The 19039-nt window shown below is 41.1% G+C and overlaps 1 protein-coding gene across 3 annotated transcripts in view; it reads left to right on the top strand.

Annotated features, from left to right (window-relative positions):
* The window catches only part of dennd4c (DENN/MADD domain containing 4C), a 134470-nt gene that overhangs the window by 35438 nt on the left and 79993 nt on the right, over positions 1-19039 (top strand). For all 3 annotated transcript variants that reach the window (XM_048525575.2, XM_048525567.2, XM_048525582.2), the window contains one exon: positions 16164-16479. In XM_048525575.2, coding sequence (XP_048381532.1) covers positions 16175-16479 — 305 coding nt within the window. In that variant the 5' untranslated portion in view covers positions 16164-16174. The remainder of the gene's footprint in view (positions 1-16163; positions 16480-19039) is intronic.

Raw genomic sequence — 19039 nt, 5'->3', positions numbered from 1 at the left:
CAGCCCAGTTCATCCCCTCCCCCCACTGCACCACACAACCAGCCCAGCTCTTCCCCCCCACCCACTGCATCCCAAAACCAGTCCAACCTGTCTCTGCCTCCCTAACCGGTTCTTCCTCTCACCCATCCCTTCCTCCCACCCCAAGCCGCACCTCCAGCTACCTACTAACCTCATCCCACCTCCTTGACCTGTCCGTCTTCCCTGGACTGACCTATCCCCTCCCTACCTCCCCACCTACACCCTCTCCACCTATCTTCTTTACTCTCCATCTTCGGTCCGCCTCCCCCTCTCTCCCTATTTATTCCAGTTCCCTCCCCCCATCCCCCTCTCTGATGAAGGGTCTAGGCCCGAAACGTCAGCTTTTGTGCTCCTGAGATGCTGCTTGGCCTGCTGTGTTCATCCAGCCTCACATTTTATTAACATTCAAAATATGATCGGTCAAGCTGGGTTCCTGTCAGGATCTGACTTAATTAATAATAACGTCAGCTGGAATCTTTACGTATTATTAGGAAAGCTAATAGAATAATGTGGTTTGTCTTGAAGGGAATTGAGCAGAGAGGTAAGATTACACTTCGGTTATACAAGGCATGTACGTCTCAAGTACTGTGTACAGTATTCATGCTGTTTAGGGAAGGAGAGAGTTGCAAGTGCATGGGAAGCGGCTTGAGCAAAACTTTCTAGACTGATAAGTGGAATGTAAGGATGGTGTCACGGAGAAAGGTTGGAAAGGATAGGCTTGTTTCCGTTGGAATATACAAAAATAAGATAGTTTGATTAAAATCTACAAGATCTGGAAAGGTCTTGACAAGCTAGATTTAGAATGGTGGTCTCCTGTTGTGGGAGCATTGAGAACTAGGGGTCTCAAAAATAAGATAGTGCCTGTTTTGTTTTTATTCACTTGTAAGGCATGTGTATTTCTAGCTGGCCTGTCCCTAGTTGCCCTTTAGAAAGTGGTGGTGAGCTGCCCAATTCACACATGCTGTACATGGACCCACAATGCCCTTAGGGAGGGAATTCCAGGATTGTGACCCAGTAACTGAAGAAATAACAATACATTTCTAAGGCAGGATAGTGACTGACTTGGAGGGGAACTTGGTGGTGGTGTTCCCATAAGAACCAGGACCAGGAGTAGGTCATCTGGCCCTTTGAGTTGGCTCCACCATTCAACAAAATCCTAGCTGATTTTTTTCATGGCTTCAACACCACTTAGCCACCCTCTCACCATAACCCTTAATTCATTTAGTGTTCAAAAAATTACTTATCTTAGCTTGAAAAATATTCAACGAGGCAGTCTCAACTACTTCAGGGGGCAGGGAATTCCACAGATTCATAACCCTTTGGGTGAAGATCCTCCTCATTCACTGCTAAATCTGCTCCCACTGCTATGCCCTCTTGTTCTAGTTTCACCTGCTTCTATCTTATCTATTTAGTTCATAATTTTACATGTTTCTACAAGATCCCCCTTATTCTTTTAAATTCCAGTCAAGATGATCTGTCTGTTCTCACAAGCCAACCCCCTCAATTCTGGAATCAACTTAGTGAATCTTTTCTGCACCCCCTCCAGTGCCAGTACATTCCTTCTCAAGGTGACCAAACTGCACACTGCAATCGCAGGTATGGTGACCAGCACCCTCTACAGCTGTAACATAACTTCCCTGCTTTTAAACTCAATCCCTCTAGCAATGACCGACAAAATTCCATTTTACGTGTTGCACCTGCAAACCAACCTTCTGAAATTCATGTACAAGGACATCCAAGTCCCTCTGCACGGCAGCGTTCTGCAAGTTTTTACCGTACAGATAGTAGTCCTTTTTACTGCCATTCTTAGCAAAATGGACGACTTCACATTTGTCAACATTGTACTTCATCTGCCAGACCTTTGCCCATTCACTTAAATTATCTGTATTCCTCTTTGAGAGCCGTCTACACACTTTGCTCTATCACTCGTCTTAGTGTCATCTGCAAATTTTGACATACTACACATGGTCCCCAACTCTGTATCATCTGTGTCAGTTGCAGTCCCAACATTAATCCTTGAGGCACATCACTAGTCACTGATCACCAACCAGAAAAATACTCACTTATCCCCGCTCTTTGTTTCCTATTAGTTAACCAATCCTCTTTCCATGCTAATACATTGCCTGTAATGCCGTCTCCAATGTGGAAGTGGTCATGGGTTTTCAGAGTGCTGTCTGAGGATCTTTGGTGAATTTCTGCATTATGTACTGCTGCTAATGAGCTTGATGGAGGGAGTTGATGTTTATCAATATGCCTGTGAAGTGGGCTGCTTTGTCCTGGATGTTATCAAGTTGCCTGAGTGTTTGTTGGAGGTTCATCCATCCAGGCAAATGAGGAGCATTCTCCTGATTTATGTCTTGTAGATAGAAGACAAGCTATGCAGAGTCAGGAGATGAGTTACTTGTCACAGTACTCCTAGCTTCTGACTATTAAAGATAGAGATGAACAGCATTATATTTTTCTGATCCTTTAGAACACCTTTCCTGAAAAGACATTGCGAACAGATCCTTGGAGTATTTTTAAGCAGAGGTAGATAGATTCTTGGTAAGCAAGCAGATGGAAGGTCATCTGTGGGAAGGCAGGAGAGTGGAATTATCAAATCAGCCACAATCTTGTTGAGTGGTAGCATAAGATCGTAGGACCAAAAGGCCTACTCTTTTCTGAATTTACATCTTTTTGTGTGATAGTTGCATCTCTAACCTTGACACAACCAGTTGAAGAAAAGTCTTGAATTATGCAGTGATTGCTGCTTGCCAACATGCATTTTCATTTAGTTGTTCCACTTGTTTGAGTCATTGTGGTCTATATGAGAGAGAAAGGCCCCCCAGCCTGTTTGTCTTCAGTTTGTCTCAATGTGTACATCAGCTGATCTTCAATAAAATTGGAGGTCAAAATCTCAGATGCTTTAGGAAAATTCTGTCGTGAATAGAGGAGGTGCTTGTAAATTGTTGAAAGGCCCTTTTTCAACTTCGCTTGTACAAAAAACAAAGCTGTTACACAGTTTGTTTTTGAGTTCAAAAGCATATGTTTTTCTTAATGGGAGAAGTCCAAATGTCTGCTTAAAACAGGTTTTCAACATATCTTGACTAAAATTTCTGGTTTGAGGAGGTTTTAAACAAACCCTGCTTACCAAAGCGGTTAAAGCTGAAATGATCTCATTTCTCATTGAATGAGTAATAAATTTGGAAGCTACATAACCAAACAATAAAACATTGTGATAGTTTAGAAATGTAAACTTTGTAATTACCGATTTGCTGAAAATCTTCCTTCTAAAAAAAATTCATTTCTTGCATTTAGAGCAATTTTGGTTATACTTGTTGATCTGAAGAAATATTCATGCCCCTCTTTCCCTTGATTGTGATCCGTTGGTTGTGAGATTATTTAACATTATCAGATGTTGATTCTACTGTTGGGCATGCAATGACTCCTGTGTTTTAGTTTCATCTGATTGGCACTTCATTTTAAATAATTTGTCTTGTCACTGCTCCTTGCATGACCCCTGTACTTTGCCCTGGACACTGGCTCCCTAATAATTCTTCCAAGAGGAATGGTAGATGCCTTAATTGGTGCTCTGTAGGCATAGTTTAAGGGCAGTTGGAGGTCTTGGGTAGGCCAATTGGAAATTGCCTAGTTCAAACCTGTCCATGACATGCAAAATAAAAGGGATTGAGTCAAAGGGAAATCATATTTAGTTAATTTGTTTGGTGTTATCTGAAGAAATAACTTGTCCTGTGGATAAAGGGGAACTGATGGATGAATTGTACTTAGATTTCAAGAATTGATAAGGTGCCCCATCAAAGATTATTGCAGAAAATAAAAGCTCATAGTGTTGGAGTTAACATGGGTATGTATGGACGTTTAACTGGCTCACAGGAAGCAGAGAGTAGGAATAAATGATTTTTTTTGACTGGCAGGATGTCACAAGTGGTGCTAGGGTCTCAACTCTACATTTATGGAAATGGTTTGGAAGAAGGGACCAAATGTATAGTAGCTAAATTTGTTGATGATAAAAGCTAAATGAGGAAATGAGATGAAAGGAGGAACAAGGAGTGTGCAAAGATCTGGACAATGGAACAAAATGTGGGAAAGTGTAAAATTATCCATCTGGCAGAAAGAATAAAACAAAGCCTATTATCTAAATTGTGCAAGGTTGCAAAGTGATCTGTGTCCTGGTGCAGCCAATACTCAGGAAAGCTAAATGCTATGTTTTAATTTAGTTTGTTGCTTAGGAAGGTTATGCTTCGGCTACATGGAGCTTTGGTGAGACTACATCTGGAATACTGTGTTCAGATGTGGTGCTTCAGAGAAGGGTGTTAATGCATTGGAAACAGCTCAGAAGATTTACTACACTAATGTTTGAAGTGAGCACATTGCCTTCTGAGCAGAGGCTAGACTTGTATCCTCTGAAATTTAGTTATGGAGGTGAAAGGATTGGAACATATGAGATTCTGCAGGATCGAAAGGATGTGGGCGATCATGCCTGATGAGCTTGATTGAATTTTTCAGAGGTGACCATATGGGAGACTGACAGCAAAGATAACAGTCTCTGGAATCCAAAGAAATTCAGATAATTGGATACAAAATTGGCTGAGTGTCAGGCATCAAAGGGTGGTGGTTATGGGATAATTTTGTGACGGGAAGTCCAGTGGTGTCCGACAAGGATCACTGATGGGATACTTGCTGTTTGTCGTATGTATAAGTGGTTTAGACTTGAATGTAGGTTGATTTGGGAAGTTTGTGGGTGGTGAATAGTCAGCAGGATAGCCTTAGATTACAGGAGGATATAGGTGGCCTGGTCAGGTAGGCTGATCAGTGACCAATGCAGTTCAGTCCAGCTAATTGAGAGTTGATGCACTTGGGCAGGACAAACAAGACAAGGGAATACACCTGGGAAGCATCGAGGATCAGAGGTATCTTGGTATGCATGTTCACCAATCCCTTAAGGTAGTGAGGCAGATGGATCAAATGATTTAGAAGGCATATGGGATACTTTTCATAAGTAGTGTTTAAGAGAAGGGAGGTTGCTTCACAGCTGCAGTGTTGCGTGTATAGTTCTGAAATCGAAATTTTAGGAGGGATGAGATTGCACTGGTGTAGCTGCAGAGGACATTTCAGCCAAGGCAACATCTTGGTAAGAGTTTTAGTTATGAAGAGAAATTGGACAGACTGAGTTGTTTTCTTTGAAGTCGTGGAAATTGAAGATGGGACATGATTGAGGTATATGAAGTTAGAAAGGACATAGAGAGGATGGACAGGAAGAAACTTTTCCCCTTGGCAGAGAGATCGCAGGTCAGGGAGCATAGATTAAATGGGTAGGAGGTTTAGAGGGGATGTGAGGAAAAGCCCAGAGTGCGTTGGGGATCTAGAACTCTACCCATAGGCCTCATAATATATAAGTAGTATTTTGAAATCCATTTGGAGTGCTTAGTCATACAAGGCTATGGGCGGAGTGCTGGAAAATAGGATTAGAATAGTCAGGTGGTGGTTTTTGACAGGCACAGACTTGATGAGACAAAGGGGCTTTTGCTGTCCTCCCAGATCTCCATTATTCTGATTCCCCTTGTGGGAGGATCTAGAATTAGCAGTTTTAATTTCACAACGAGGAGTCTCCTACTTAGAACAAAGCTGAGGGAAAAATCTTATCTGTCAGAGACAAAGCCTCAAAAGGCAGTGGATGCAGAATCTTCTTTTATTATTTTAAAGGCAGAGATAGATAATTCTTGAATACCATAAGACTATAAGATATAGTTACACAATTAGGTCCCTGAGCCCCTCGAGTCTGCTGTATTATTTTATCATGACTGATATGGTTCTCAACCCCATTCCCCTGCCTTCACCCTGTAATCTTTGATCCCCTTACCAATCAAGACCCTAACTATCTCTGTCTTAAATGCACTCAATGATATGGCCTCCTCAGCCATCTGTGACAATGAGTTCCACAGCATTGCCATCCTCTGGAGAAATTCTTCCTCTTCTCCTATCTAAAGGGTCACCCCTTCATCCTGAGGTTGTGCCCCCAGGCCCTAGTGTCTCCTACTAGTCGAAACACCTTCTCCATGTCTGCTCAATCCAGGCCTCTTGGTATCCTGTAAGCTTCATTCAGATCCCCCTTGTCCTTCTAAATTACATTGAATACAGATCCAGAGACGCAACCGTTACTCATATGTCAAGCCCTTCGTCCCAGGGATCTTATTATAGCAAAAACAAAGTTGCTGGAAAAGCTCAGCAGGTCTGGCAGCATCTGTGGAGGAGAAAACAGTTAATGTTTCGGGTCCGGTGTCCCTTCCTCATTTATAAGTACTCTGTAGACCCCCTCCAATGCCAACACACCCTTCCTAAGGTATGGGGCCCTCAACTGCTGACCAGATAGCAAATGTGGCCTGACCAAAGCCTATACAGCCTCAGCAGTACATCACTGCTCTTGTACTGTAGCCTTCATGAAATGAATACCAACATGAAGGGCCTGTTCTGCGCTGTATTGTTCTATGTTCTGTGGCATCTGCCTTCCTAACTGCCAGCTGAACCTGCATTGTTAACCTTGAGAATCCTGAACTAGGACTCCCAAATCCTTGTGCTTCAGATTTCCGAAACCTTTATCAATTTAGAAAATAGTTTACGCCTTTATTCTTCCTGCCAAGATAAATAACCTCTCACTTTGTCACATTTGTATTCCATCTGCTACTTTTTTGTCCACACACCTTTTATGTCCAAATCCTTCTGGAGCCGCCTCATTTCCTGAACGGTAAATGTCCATTTCGTTATCTTTGTGTCATCTGCAGCAATGCTCTCAGTTCCTTCGCCAAGATTGTTAACATAATGTCAACAGTTGTGGTCCCAAGACATCCCTGCGGAACTTCATTAATCCTCAGCCCTCATCCTGAAAAAGACCCCTTAGTCCCCACACTTGGGCTTCTGCCAGTCAGCTAACCCTCTATCCATGCCAGCACCTTGCCCCTAACACTGTGGGCTATTATTTATCAGCCTCCTGTGTGGCATCTTGTCGAAGGCCTTCTTGAAATCCAAATAGATCTCATCCACTTGCTCTCCTTTGTCTAATTTGCTCGTTACTTTCTCAAAGAATTCTCACATTTGTCAGGCCTGACCTCGTTGACAGAGCTGTGCTGACTCCACCCTATTGTACCATGTACCTCCAAGTCCTCTGCAGTGTCATCCTTATTAATGGACTCTCAATTCTTGTCAACAACTGAGGTCAGGCTAACTGGCTTATGGTTTCCTGCCTTTTTCCTTCCTCTCTCCTTAAATAGGAATGTTACATTTGCCACTTTCTAGTCCACTGGGGCCCTCCCTGACTCCGATGAGTTGGTCCAATCCGAGGGGATGAATGATTATTGGGATGCATAGGAACGTAGAGTTGAAGTTAAAATCAGATCAGCCATGATCTTACTGAATGGCAGCACAGGTTGGAAGGGTCAAGTGATGTACTGTTGTTCATTGTTTGTGTTTGAACCTGCACTAGTATCTTTGTCAGTGTAAAATTTTGGCAAGACTCCTGTTTAGGTGCCTTGGGACATTTGGCTATGTTAGCTCTATTGTATAAATTTAAGTTATTGAACAGTCACTGTCTAAATGTAAAATGTAGCATTTTTATAAATACATCTATTTCTCCTTCAATGTTTGTGTCTCCAAGCCACTGAAGTATGTAACTGGTGGATGTGGTTTCAAATGAAATTTAATCAAGTTACTTTAGATCATGAGTAATTCCATAATCTTCAAACTGTACAAAATTCTTAAATCTGTCATGGGTCCTGTGATCGCATCAGTTAGACAGATGTCTGAATTTGAAAACATTGCTGCAAAAGTATATGATCGCAGCAGTTCTCATTTCTCATCATATAATAATAAATCCATGTAAGTAGCTTACTTTCTTTACAAAAAGACAAAAATCCTAGAAAATATGTTTTGAACATCAACTGTTTGGAACCTGTCTGCTATAGGACTTTGTTTACTCATCCATTCTAGTTGTTACAATGTTCTTAAACATTTGCATAATTATGGAAAAAGCCCTTCATTTTAAAACATGCAAAAATGTCTGCATTAAAACAACTGAAATGAAGAAAACCACGGAGTCTGTAACGTTGATGACTCATTGGGAAAATAAACTATAAGGGACAACATTTACAGTGTACCAAAGTAAGGAAACCTGCTTTGAAACTAATTTTGTGCGTTGTCAGTTGCAGCTAAGTGGCTGCAAATTTATTGGAATTTTTTAAAAGGTTTATTTCTACTGCCATTAAATGTGGCAGCGGTGATCCATCTGTGCACACTCATTTGAACCTGTAGCATCACTTCAGCTCTTGATGCTAATTGAAAACATCCAGAGTTTTCAAGCAAAATATTTGTGATTTAAAGTAAGCATTGTTGTAAAAGCAGGCCCTGCTACATTGAGTGTGTAATGTTTTTCTCTTACCCACTGTGACTAAAGTGACTGTGTGCTAATTGAAAGTAAAATATATTGTCACTCCCAAATGGGATGAACCAATTATAGTTGACCGAAGTCTCATGTATTTTGTGACAACTGCTTGGCATCTTCTATGAGAGAACCACTTGAATGTTTAGAAGGTTGAAGGGAGATCTAATAGAAACTTACAAGATAATGTATGGTTTAGAAGGGGTGGACGCTAGGAAGTTGTTTCCGTTAGGCGGGGAGACTAGGACCCGTGGGCACAGCCTTAAAATTAGAGGGGGTAAATTTAAAACTGAAATGAGACGACATTTCTTCAGCCAGAGAGTGGTGGGCTTGTGGAATTCATTGCCACAGAGTGCAGTGGAGGCCGGGACATTGGATGCCTTCAAGGCAGAGATCGACAGATTCTTGATCTCAGAAGGAATCAAGGGCTACAGGGAGAGTACAGGGAAGTGGTGTTGAAATGCCCATCGGCCATGACTTAAATGGCAGAGTGGACTTGATGGGCCGAATGGCCTTACTTCCACTCCTATGTCTTATGGTCTTATGGAATGCTAATAATCATTTCAGAATTTTGGCCATGTACAAGTAAATGAAGTAAAAGCATGGTTAGCAATACTTTGATGCAAAGTCAGTTGACAAATCAACATAATTCTGACAGATATATGTGCATTTGGAAAGACAAGGACTGATCAGGGATAGTCAGCATGGCGTTGTGTGGGAAATCGGGTCTCAAATCAGTTTTTTTTCAAAGAGATTACGAAGAAGATAGATGAAGGTGGAGCGAGTGGTAGACATTGCCTACGTGGATTTGAGCAAGATCTCTGACAAGGTCCTGCATGGTAAACTGGTTAGTAAGGTTCGATCATGTGGGATTCAGGAAGAGAGTTTTGTATCCAATTGCCTATCTTAACGGTAGAAAACAGAGGGTGGTGGTTGAGGGTTGTTCGAATTAGAGCCCTGCGACTCGCTGTTGGTGATGAGGATCTCTTATAGGCCCGCTGTTTGTCACTTAGATTAGTGATTTGGATGAGCACATGGGAGATATAGTTAGTAAGTTTGCAGACGACACCAAAATTAGTGTTATAGTGGACTGTTAAGAAGGGTATCTAAGAGACAATGAAATCTTGATCAGATGGACCAATGGGCTAAGGAGTGGCAGATGGAGTTTAATTTGGTAAGGCAAACCATGGTAGGATTTATACACACAAAGGTAGAATCCTGGGGAGTGTTCTTGAACAGACTGAAATAGGGGAGCACGTTTTTAGTTTCTTGGAAGTGGCATCACAGGGAAACAGGTTGTTGAAGGCAGCATTTGGCATGCTAGTCTTCATTGTTTAAAGTATTGAGCATTGGAGTTGGGATGTCGTGTTCCAGCTGTACAGGAAGTTGGTCAGGCCACTTTTAGAATACTTCATACAGTCTCCATCACCCTGCTGTAGGCAAGATATTGTTGAACTCGAAATGGTATGAGAAAGTTTAGAAAGATGTTGCTGGGACTTGAGGGTCTCGGTTAGAAGGAGAAGCTGGATAGACTGGGGCATTTTTGTCTGGAGTGTTGAAGGCTAAGGAGTGACCTTAGAGACTTAGGAAATCATGACGGGCATGGATAGGTTGAATACCCAAGGTCTTTTTCATGTTGGGGGTGGATGGTAGATGAATAGGAAGGGCTTAGAGGGATATGTGCCAAACACAGGCAGATGAAACTAGTTCATTTTACGAAACCTGGTCAGTATGGACTGTATCTTTTATTCTTGATTCATTCATGGGATTAAGTGTTGCTGGCTATACCAGCATATATTACTCTTTGCTTATCCTTAGTCATCCACATTGCTGTGGGTCTGGAGTCACATGTAGACCACGTAAGGATGGCCATTGGGATTTTTTAATTGAATTCAAATTCCACTATCTGCCATGGTGGGATTCACAACCAGATCCCTCGAACATTACCTGGGTCTCTGGATTAACAGTCCAGCAATGATGCCACTAGGCCATTGCCTCAGGTTGGAATGAAAGATCTGTCTCTGTTCTGTATGATGCTATGACCTTTTCTCTGAAGTATCTGATTTGGTTCAAGTAAGACTCCTATCTAAAATGATTAAAGTTTAATAAAACCTGAAGAGGCTAGGTCTGTGGAGTGAAACAGTTAATGTTTCAAGTTGAATTATTTTGTCATATCTGAAGAAAGTTAAAAGTTTCTTAGCCAATGAAAGGATGAAAAGGCAAATAGAAGGTTGGGTCGAGGCCAGGAGAAATTAAATAATAGATTTTGTAATGGATATAGTAGATCAACTATTGTCAATGGCTATATATTTTAAAAGAAAACTGATGCAACATGTGGAGATAAATAAAGCAATAAGATAAGACCAACTGCAATCTAATTGCAAAAACCCTGGGTTAAAATCCATCCTTCTCTTGGCAGCAGGGCTTACGTGAAGAAATACATAGCCAAGAGTCGCTTTAAAATTTTCTATCTGGAATCTGTCCTTTGACCGACTGATTTTTAATTGTATTGCAGAGATATATTGGTCAGGTGAAGTATGCCTAATGTACTTAAACTTATAATAGCTGCCTGATTACTTCAACTGGTTGTCTCAACAGTGAGCTTAGGAAAGTGTCTGTTTTTAATGTTTAGTGAGTAGTGTGTGCACCTTTGCAAAAGTGAATTGTGGTGAAGAGGCCTAAAAAAAATACCTGTTCCAGCTCGTGATTGTTACCTAGGTGTCAAACTGAAGGGTCTCTGGCCAATCTCATTGCATTGTACTGGTGAAAACATTGATCAAGTTGTAGGGAGAATGCCCAGCCACAAAGCAGTCAAGTATAAGATGATCTCAATCGCTGCTGTTAAACTCAACCCTGATCTCTATAGCTGCGTGCAATAGCATGATTAGGGTGACCAGAATTTCAAAGTCAATTCTGGGACTCATTGAAAAAACCCTATAAATTAGCGTTTCTCCAACTCGTCCTCCTCAGAATTGCTGATTGATATCTTGGAACATTCTGATGAAATGAGCAGGGAAGATGTCTTTGTGTACGCATGCAGGACTGTACTGCTGTGGCATCTTAATGGACAAAGAGTGGATGGTATTTGAATTGCCAGGGTGTCCCATAGTTGGAGAAGTGCTCCTATTTTGGTTCTGCCAAACCTTGGTGGAATATGAAGGCCTGGTTGAAGAGGAAGGCTGAGAATTCAGATATTTTTGCAATCTGGAGAAAACTGACAAGTCACAGGGACCTTTCGTCATAAACCTGAATTATGCTGGCAAAACCATGATGTTTAGTCACCCTAAGCTTAGTTTGAGATTGTATGTTGTCCTCTGGTTTGTACATGAGGATGTGATCGAAGTGTAACCTTTCACGTATTGGGTTTTGGGGCATGATTTTATAAAGCACACTTCTGTATGTCTGAGTCCCAATAAATGCTATTCTGTGGTTTCCACTGTTAAAAGTCATTTGCTATTGGCTTTATTTTAGGGAATATTTTAATCACTAGAGCATGTATCATGGGTGAATGAAGTGTATTCTTTCTTTGAAGGCCAGTGTTGTACGGCAATGTGTATATTTAAAAAAAAGCTAGTGTTTAATCTTGTGAATTGAAAAAAGCAACAATATGAAGTGAAGCACATTGCAGCATTCTTGTAGCATTTAACATTTTAACATGCTCAATCTGTCAGTGACTGTACCATGATTTGTCTTGCTTTGTGGCTAGTTTGGTTTATGTTTCAAGTTTTGTTTTCTCCCCTTAATAGCAGTTTTAATAGGCCCTGTACTATTAAGGTAATTGATTGCACCTCCCAACATACACAGAGTAAACCAGAAACAAATATAAAATAAAACAACCTTTTTTGCTGTTTCTTTCTTTGAGAAACCGCTGTAGTTTTGGATTAAGCATTCTTAGTCATTGTTCTAAGAATGGGAAAGATTCTCCAGTTTCAGTATGCCAGTGTAAAATGTGGTATGATGGCTTCCAGTGAAGGATGAAGTAACAAATACTTCCTGTGCTTTCTAACTATTCAACTAGCTTTTAATATTATTTTATCTTTCATTTTTTTTCTCCCCCATGCCTTGAAAGTATTTGGCACAGTGTAAAAGGCACATTGAATTGATTATGTTCATAAGAAATGGGACTCCAAGTGCATTTGTGTGATGTGTGTTCTATCATGGTGAATCAAGTGAGCAGCCAATCCCAAATTTAAGTTAAGACAAAAAAATGCTGATAACATTCAAAGTTGGGTAGCGTCAGTGGAAGGAAAAATGGTTGAGAACATGAAAAATGAGTGAGCTCTTCAGCCCTTCAAGTGTGCTGGTTCATTTGATCTTCTATCTCCTGTATGTTTGTCAAGCTGTCCTTACTTTTTGATTCCTTTAGTAACTAAAACTCACTTGGACTCTGCTAGTGGCTGATTTGAAAATATCCTCTGACCAGGCAGTGTCTCAGTGTTCAGAACCCTTTGGGTTTTTGCTCTTCACTCAGTCATAAAATGGCTGTCTCAGAATAAAAGATCAGTCAGCCCAAGATGTAGACTCTCTGGCCAGGCAGAACCTTTGCAGCACCTACCTGATTGAACCCTTCAAGAATTTTGTTTCATTATGTCGTCTGATGTCTGCAATGATATGAATATGTTGCCATCACTTTTCTGCATTGTATGAAAACTACCAAGCCTGTTGTGCCTCCACTGGATTGCTTTGCAGATTGCCTGAGAAGAAGTTAGGAAATAATGATATGGAAAGTCAAACGCTTGGAAATTAAAAACTTTTTGCACCATCTAAGTAATACAGATTTGTATTTACGTGGCATCTTAACATACTGTAGGGTGTCCATAAGGCGCTTTAAAGCACTGTGAATGTAATTCATTTTACTTCCATCAGGTTCAGGCAAATAGCCGACAGCTTGATCGGACCCAGGTTTTGAGGAGAAATGAGGAAGTGGCAGTTTTGACTTTCTGGCTTAGGCAGCTGAAAAGTCAATCACTGGTGCTGAAATGAGTTTTCACAAAAGAGGCATGATCTGAAGAAGACAGCATAGCATGAAGCTGGAGGAACACAGCAGGTCAGGCAGCATCAGAGGAGCAGGAAAGTTGACGTTTTGGGTCTGGAGTCTTCCTCAGTCCTGACCCAAAACATCAGCTTTCCTGCTCCTCTGATGCTACCTGACCTGTGTTCCTCCAGCTCCACGCTGTGTTGTCTCCGACTCCAGCATTGGCAACTCTTGCTATCTCATGGTCTGAAGAATGTGGGCCTGGAGGAGGTTAACCACAGCTTTGGCTGAGATCATGGATGGATTTGAAAACGAGCATGAGCTTTTCAAAATTGAGTTGCTGCCAGACCGGGAGCAAGCGCAGCGCAGTTAACGGGTGTTGTATGACTTACGATATGGGTATTAGTGTTTTGGGGAGCTGAAATTTATAAGCATACAAAATATAAGGCCAGTTAGAAGAAGATTGAGTAGTTCTATCCAGCAATAACAGGCCTGATTAAGGGTTGCCATTGGAAATGACCTTAAGGCAGTGCTACACAGGTACAAGTAGGTAACCAAGGTATTAGAATCTGGGGTCAATAAGTTAACTTAGGGTTATGTTGGACAATTAGATTTCTGGCCATCGAATACTGTATGTTGGGAATGCAGTATGAAAATTAGAGATGGTGAAGAGATCTGATCTTTACCAGTTGGACAGTACTTTCACTGAGGATTTATGAGGATCTGAATTGGTACCATCAAGTAAATTTGGGCCATTTCCCAAAATTAGTGAATGGTCAGGAGTATCACTTGTTCTGATGCAACAGTCCAGTGTGATAGAAGTAAATCTCTTGTTTAGAAGCTGTTCTAACATGTTAGTTTTTTTTAATCTGAATTTTTCTGAAGTAGGGTCCTGACCTGAAACAACAGCTTTCCTGCTCCTCTGATGCTGTCTGGCCTGCTGTTTACTTCCAGCTCTACAATGTGTTATCTCTGACTCCAGCATCTGCAGTTCTTACTATCTGTTAGTTATGAAAGGCATGTTTTAAATAAATCCTAAAGATTTCTTTGGCTTGGGAAGGTTTTAGGAGGAGAAATTTGTATGTGTGTAAGTCTACCTTTGTGGATTCATTCAGCCATTTTGCAGTGACCTTTATGGGAGCAGCTCTGTTGAAGTTTTTGTAAGGACTGAGCTGAAAATGATCAAAATTCAGTGCAGTTGTTAGATAACAATTTGTTAGAGGGCAAGAGAACACAAAATGAATGGTGCCTTGAATCTGCTGTTTCATTCAATGAGATCCACATTGCTGTCTACCCCCAATAATCTGTCAACCTTTAACTGAACAACCTATCTATCTCCCTGTTTTACAATTTTCATACAATCTGCTTCCAGTCACTTAACTGTTTTCCTGTGATGCCAATTCTGTTTTTTTTATCCATTTGGTTGTTCGCAGCTGAATTCCACTGATTCTCTGTCCCCTCTTTTGTACTTTGCAACTGATGCTATCCTGGAGGCTGACAAATTTTTTTTAAAAAAATGAAAGATATATTTTCTTACTCAATAATTCTTAGGCTTATACTTTGTTCCAGCAGCACTGCATCTAAAGATGTTTGTGGTTTGATGTATTTCAGGCAGCTAACAAAATTTGACCTTCTCTGAAATTTTGAAGATAGTTCTATTGTGAAAAGCTTTTTGATCTTCTTTGACTCGACCAGTTCCTCTGAAGTGATTTTTACACTACCATCTCCTCTGTTTTTGCATGCCTTGGCAGGGTGTCTTAGACTTGTGAATCTATTTCACCTTGCATACAGAGTAAACTGAAATAGACACAGCTATAGAATTACAAATAGCTCTCAGAAATATTCGATGATGGGGAATGTTCTGTGCTCAAACGATTTTGATGAAGGCAACCTTGGGTCTTTTGTCAGTCTCTGGAGAGTTATCTCATCTAGGGTAGATTGGCTTCAGTGCAACAGTTGCTAGCTCGGGAAGGGAATGTAAACTGTGATTTAGACTGTAGACTAGTGGTGTTTGCACTGGAATGTTAATCTGGAGACCCAGATGATATTCTGGGCACTGAGGTTCGTATCTCACTGTGGCAGATGGTGGAATTTGTATTAGATAAAAATCTGCAATTAAGAGTTCAATGATGACCATTAAAACCATTGCTGATTGTTGGAGTTACTCATCTGGCTCACTAATGCCTTCATGGGAAGGAAATCTGCCATCTTTACCTGGTCTGCACTACATGTGACTTCAGACTCAATGTGGTTGCCTCTTAACTGCCCTGTCGCCAATTACTATGGGCAATAAGTGCTAGCTTAACCAGTGATGCCCACATCCCATGAATGAATTTTTTAAAAAGTTACCACTTTGTTGAAAGCTCAGTGTATATTTTCAGTGCGGATAGAAACATAGGAAACAGGTACGGAAGTAGACCGTCTGGCCCTTTGACGGCTTCTTGGCATTTAATTGTCACCTATATAATTAATTATGGCCATTTGGAGGGAAATATTTCACTGGAATATAACGCAGCTTCGATGCCTTCTAGTTATAAGAGGTTTGAAAAGTAACTTGACAGTAATTAGTGAAGTGCCTTCACAGCTGAAAGCAAACCATCTTAATTGCACCGTAAAGAATTCAGATTTTAAAAGCAAGGAGTTGCCATGTTCATCTAAAATGGTAGAAATTATATGTATCTTTGTACTGTCTATACGCATAATGTGAAGAATTGCTAAGTTTCTGCTTTTGTCCTCTCTTAGGAAGACCGGCCATGATTGACGATAAAGGCCCCAGGGTTAGTGACTACTTTGTAGTTGCAGGCCTGACTGACACATCTACACCATTGGAGGAAGAAATCACTATATCAGAGACTAAGTCAACTGGACCAAAAGCACCAATAACAGATCTTGCTGTCATCATCAAATCAGCAGGAGAAAATGTACCAGAAGGTTACACTTGTATCGAAACTACCCCTACGGGACTTCAGGCAAACTTGAATTTTGGGAGTTTGAAAAGCCCAGAAATGCATCTTTGCTACAAAAGAGGGCGTGAGAAGCCACCTCTCATTGATATTGGGTAGGTTGGCTAATATTCAAAAATCATTTTGTTTTGAGGTAGTCGGAAGGTGAAGAGTCAAGAAAATAATAAATACAATGTATTTTGATTCATCTGCAATTGTGTGTAATTTATTGGTTGTAACTGGCTTAGTGCATTCCTGGTAGCTAACTAAAATTTTACCCCTGCTGTTCAAGTTCTGGAAATTGAGACCTGTTGTCAGAGGGCAGGTTAGTTTTGTTTTTGTGAAGTAATTTCAGTGATATGGTGCAAAGTTGGGCATGTTGACATATTTTGCTTTCTTTTCATGTGGAGGTTTTGATCCCAGTTAACTAGACCATTTGAAGTGCTGTGTGGGGGAACAAACTCTTTCAGTAGGGAGATGTGAAAATGAGTCTAGGCTGTTGTCAAACCACACTGCAGGCAATTGCCTCCCAATGTTGTGGTATCGGGAAGTCACGATACCCCAATCTGAAGTTTAAGTATGATCTGTCTCCTATGTTGTTACTTTTTGAAAGCTGGAAAAACCAAATGACTATTTTTATAAATCCTACTGAGCACACCTTATCGGGACTGATTTTGGGGACCGAAAGGGGTAGTTCCTGGCTTGTTTTTTTTCTGCTTGTTTATGTAACATTTATTCCAGTAATCTCCGAGCCCACCTGAATCAAGCATGCATTTTTGTGGCATAAGTGTGTGAATAGCTTTAATGTTGTTGAAATCAAATTTGGTCAACTGCACTTGTATATTTCACTCAAACCTAGAACGTTGTTTATCCTGCATAGTCTGTTTTGATACTGTGCAGAAGGTGTTAAATTATGAACAGGTTTGGTCCGTTGCTTGACACAGATTGAAGTGAATTTTAAATTATTTCACCCCTAACTTTCAAACCATAATTCAGTTCTTGGGATAAAATTGACCAAGGACACTTCCAGAAAAAATCTGCTTTTTTCATTCTTATTAAATCCATTATTAGGTGATACCCAGGAAAATAATTAACAGTCCATTCAACTTAAAACCACAGCACATGGGAAAATCGTTAATTTCCTAAGCACCAGAGCATTTAAATTGGCGCAAGACAACAGACACAAATTAGTTTTTTAAAACTATAGTTGATGCACGCTTTTGCCAAAAGCCATCACCCCAAACACGCACTCTAGGGTCTAGTGAGTGCGCAGTTTAATGGTTACACATAAAGTTTTGACATGGTCAATGCATCTCAAGTAATTCACAACATGTGAGAAGCTTTTAATTATAATGGCACGTCCTTTATGTAATAATGAGGATAGTTGAGTGTGAGATAGTTAAATATGGGGTCTGTTATTAAAGAACAAAGAAAATTACAGCACAGGAACAGGCCGTTCGGCCCTCCAGGCCTACGCCGATCGAGATCGTCTGTCTAACCTGCCATTTGTTTTCTAAGGGTCTGTGTCCATTTGCTCTCCACCCAACCATGTACCTGTCCAGATACATCTTAAAAGACGCTAACGTGCCTGCGTCTACCACACTGGCAACGCGTTCCAGGCACCCACCACCCTCTGCATAAAGAACTTTCCACACATATCTCCCTTAAACTTTCCTCTTCTCACTTTGAACTCATGACCCCTAGTAATTGAGTTCCCCACTCTGGGGGGGAGAAAGCTTCTTGCTATCCACCCTGTCCATACCCCTCATGATTTTGTAGACCTCAATCAGGTCCCCCCTCTATCTCCGTCGTTCTAATGTAAATAATCCTAATCTACTCGACCTCTCTTCATAGCGAGCACCCTCCGTACCAGGCAACATCCTGGTGAACCTCCTCTACACCCTCTCCAAAGTGTCCACATCCTTTTGGTAATGTGGCGACCAGAACTGTATACAGTACTCCGAATGTGGCTGAACCAAAGTCTTATACAACTGTAACATGACCTGCCAACTCTTGTACTCAATACCCCGTACGATGAAGGAAAGCATGCCGTGTGACCACCCTATTGACCTGCATTGCCACCTTGAGGGAACAATGGACCTGAACACTCAGATCTCTCTGTTCATCAGTTTTCCCTCGGACTTTTCCACTTACTGTATAGTTTGCCCTTGAATTAGATCTTCCAAAATGCATTACCTCATATTTGCCCGGATTGAACTCCTCCTAGCGTTTATCTGCCCAACTCTCTAATCTATCTATATTCTGCTGTAATCTCTGACAGTCCCCTTCACTATCTGCTACTCCACCAATCTTCGTGTCATGTGCAAACTTGCTGATCAGACCACCTACACCTTCCTCCAAATCATTTATGTATATCACAAACAACAGTGGTCCCAGCACAGATCCCTGTGGAACACCACTGGTTACAGGTTTCCAATTTGAGAAACCCCCTTCCACTACTACACTCTGTCTCCTGTTGCCCAGCCAGTTTTTTAATCCATCTAGCTAGCACACCCTGGACCCCATGTGACTTCACTTTCTCCATCAGCCTGCCATGGGGAACCTTATCAAACCCGTTGCTGAAGTCCATGCATATGACAGCCATTCCCTCATCTATCAACTTGGTCACGTCCTCAAAGAATTCTATCAAGTTGGTAAGACATGACCTTCCCTGCA

The sequence above is a fragment of the Stegostoma tigrinum genome, chromosome 3, assembly GCF_030684315.1.
Source record: "Stegostoma tigrinum isolate sSteTig4 chromosome 3, sSteTig4.hap1, whole genome shotgun sequence".
Lineage (NCBI taxonomy): Eukaryota > Metazoa > Chordata > Chondrichthyes > Orectolobiformes > Stegostomatidae > Stegostoma > Stegostoma tigrinum.
This window is presented reverse-complemented; position numbering and strand designations above follow the sequence as displayed.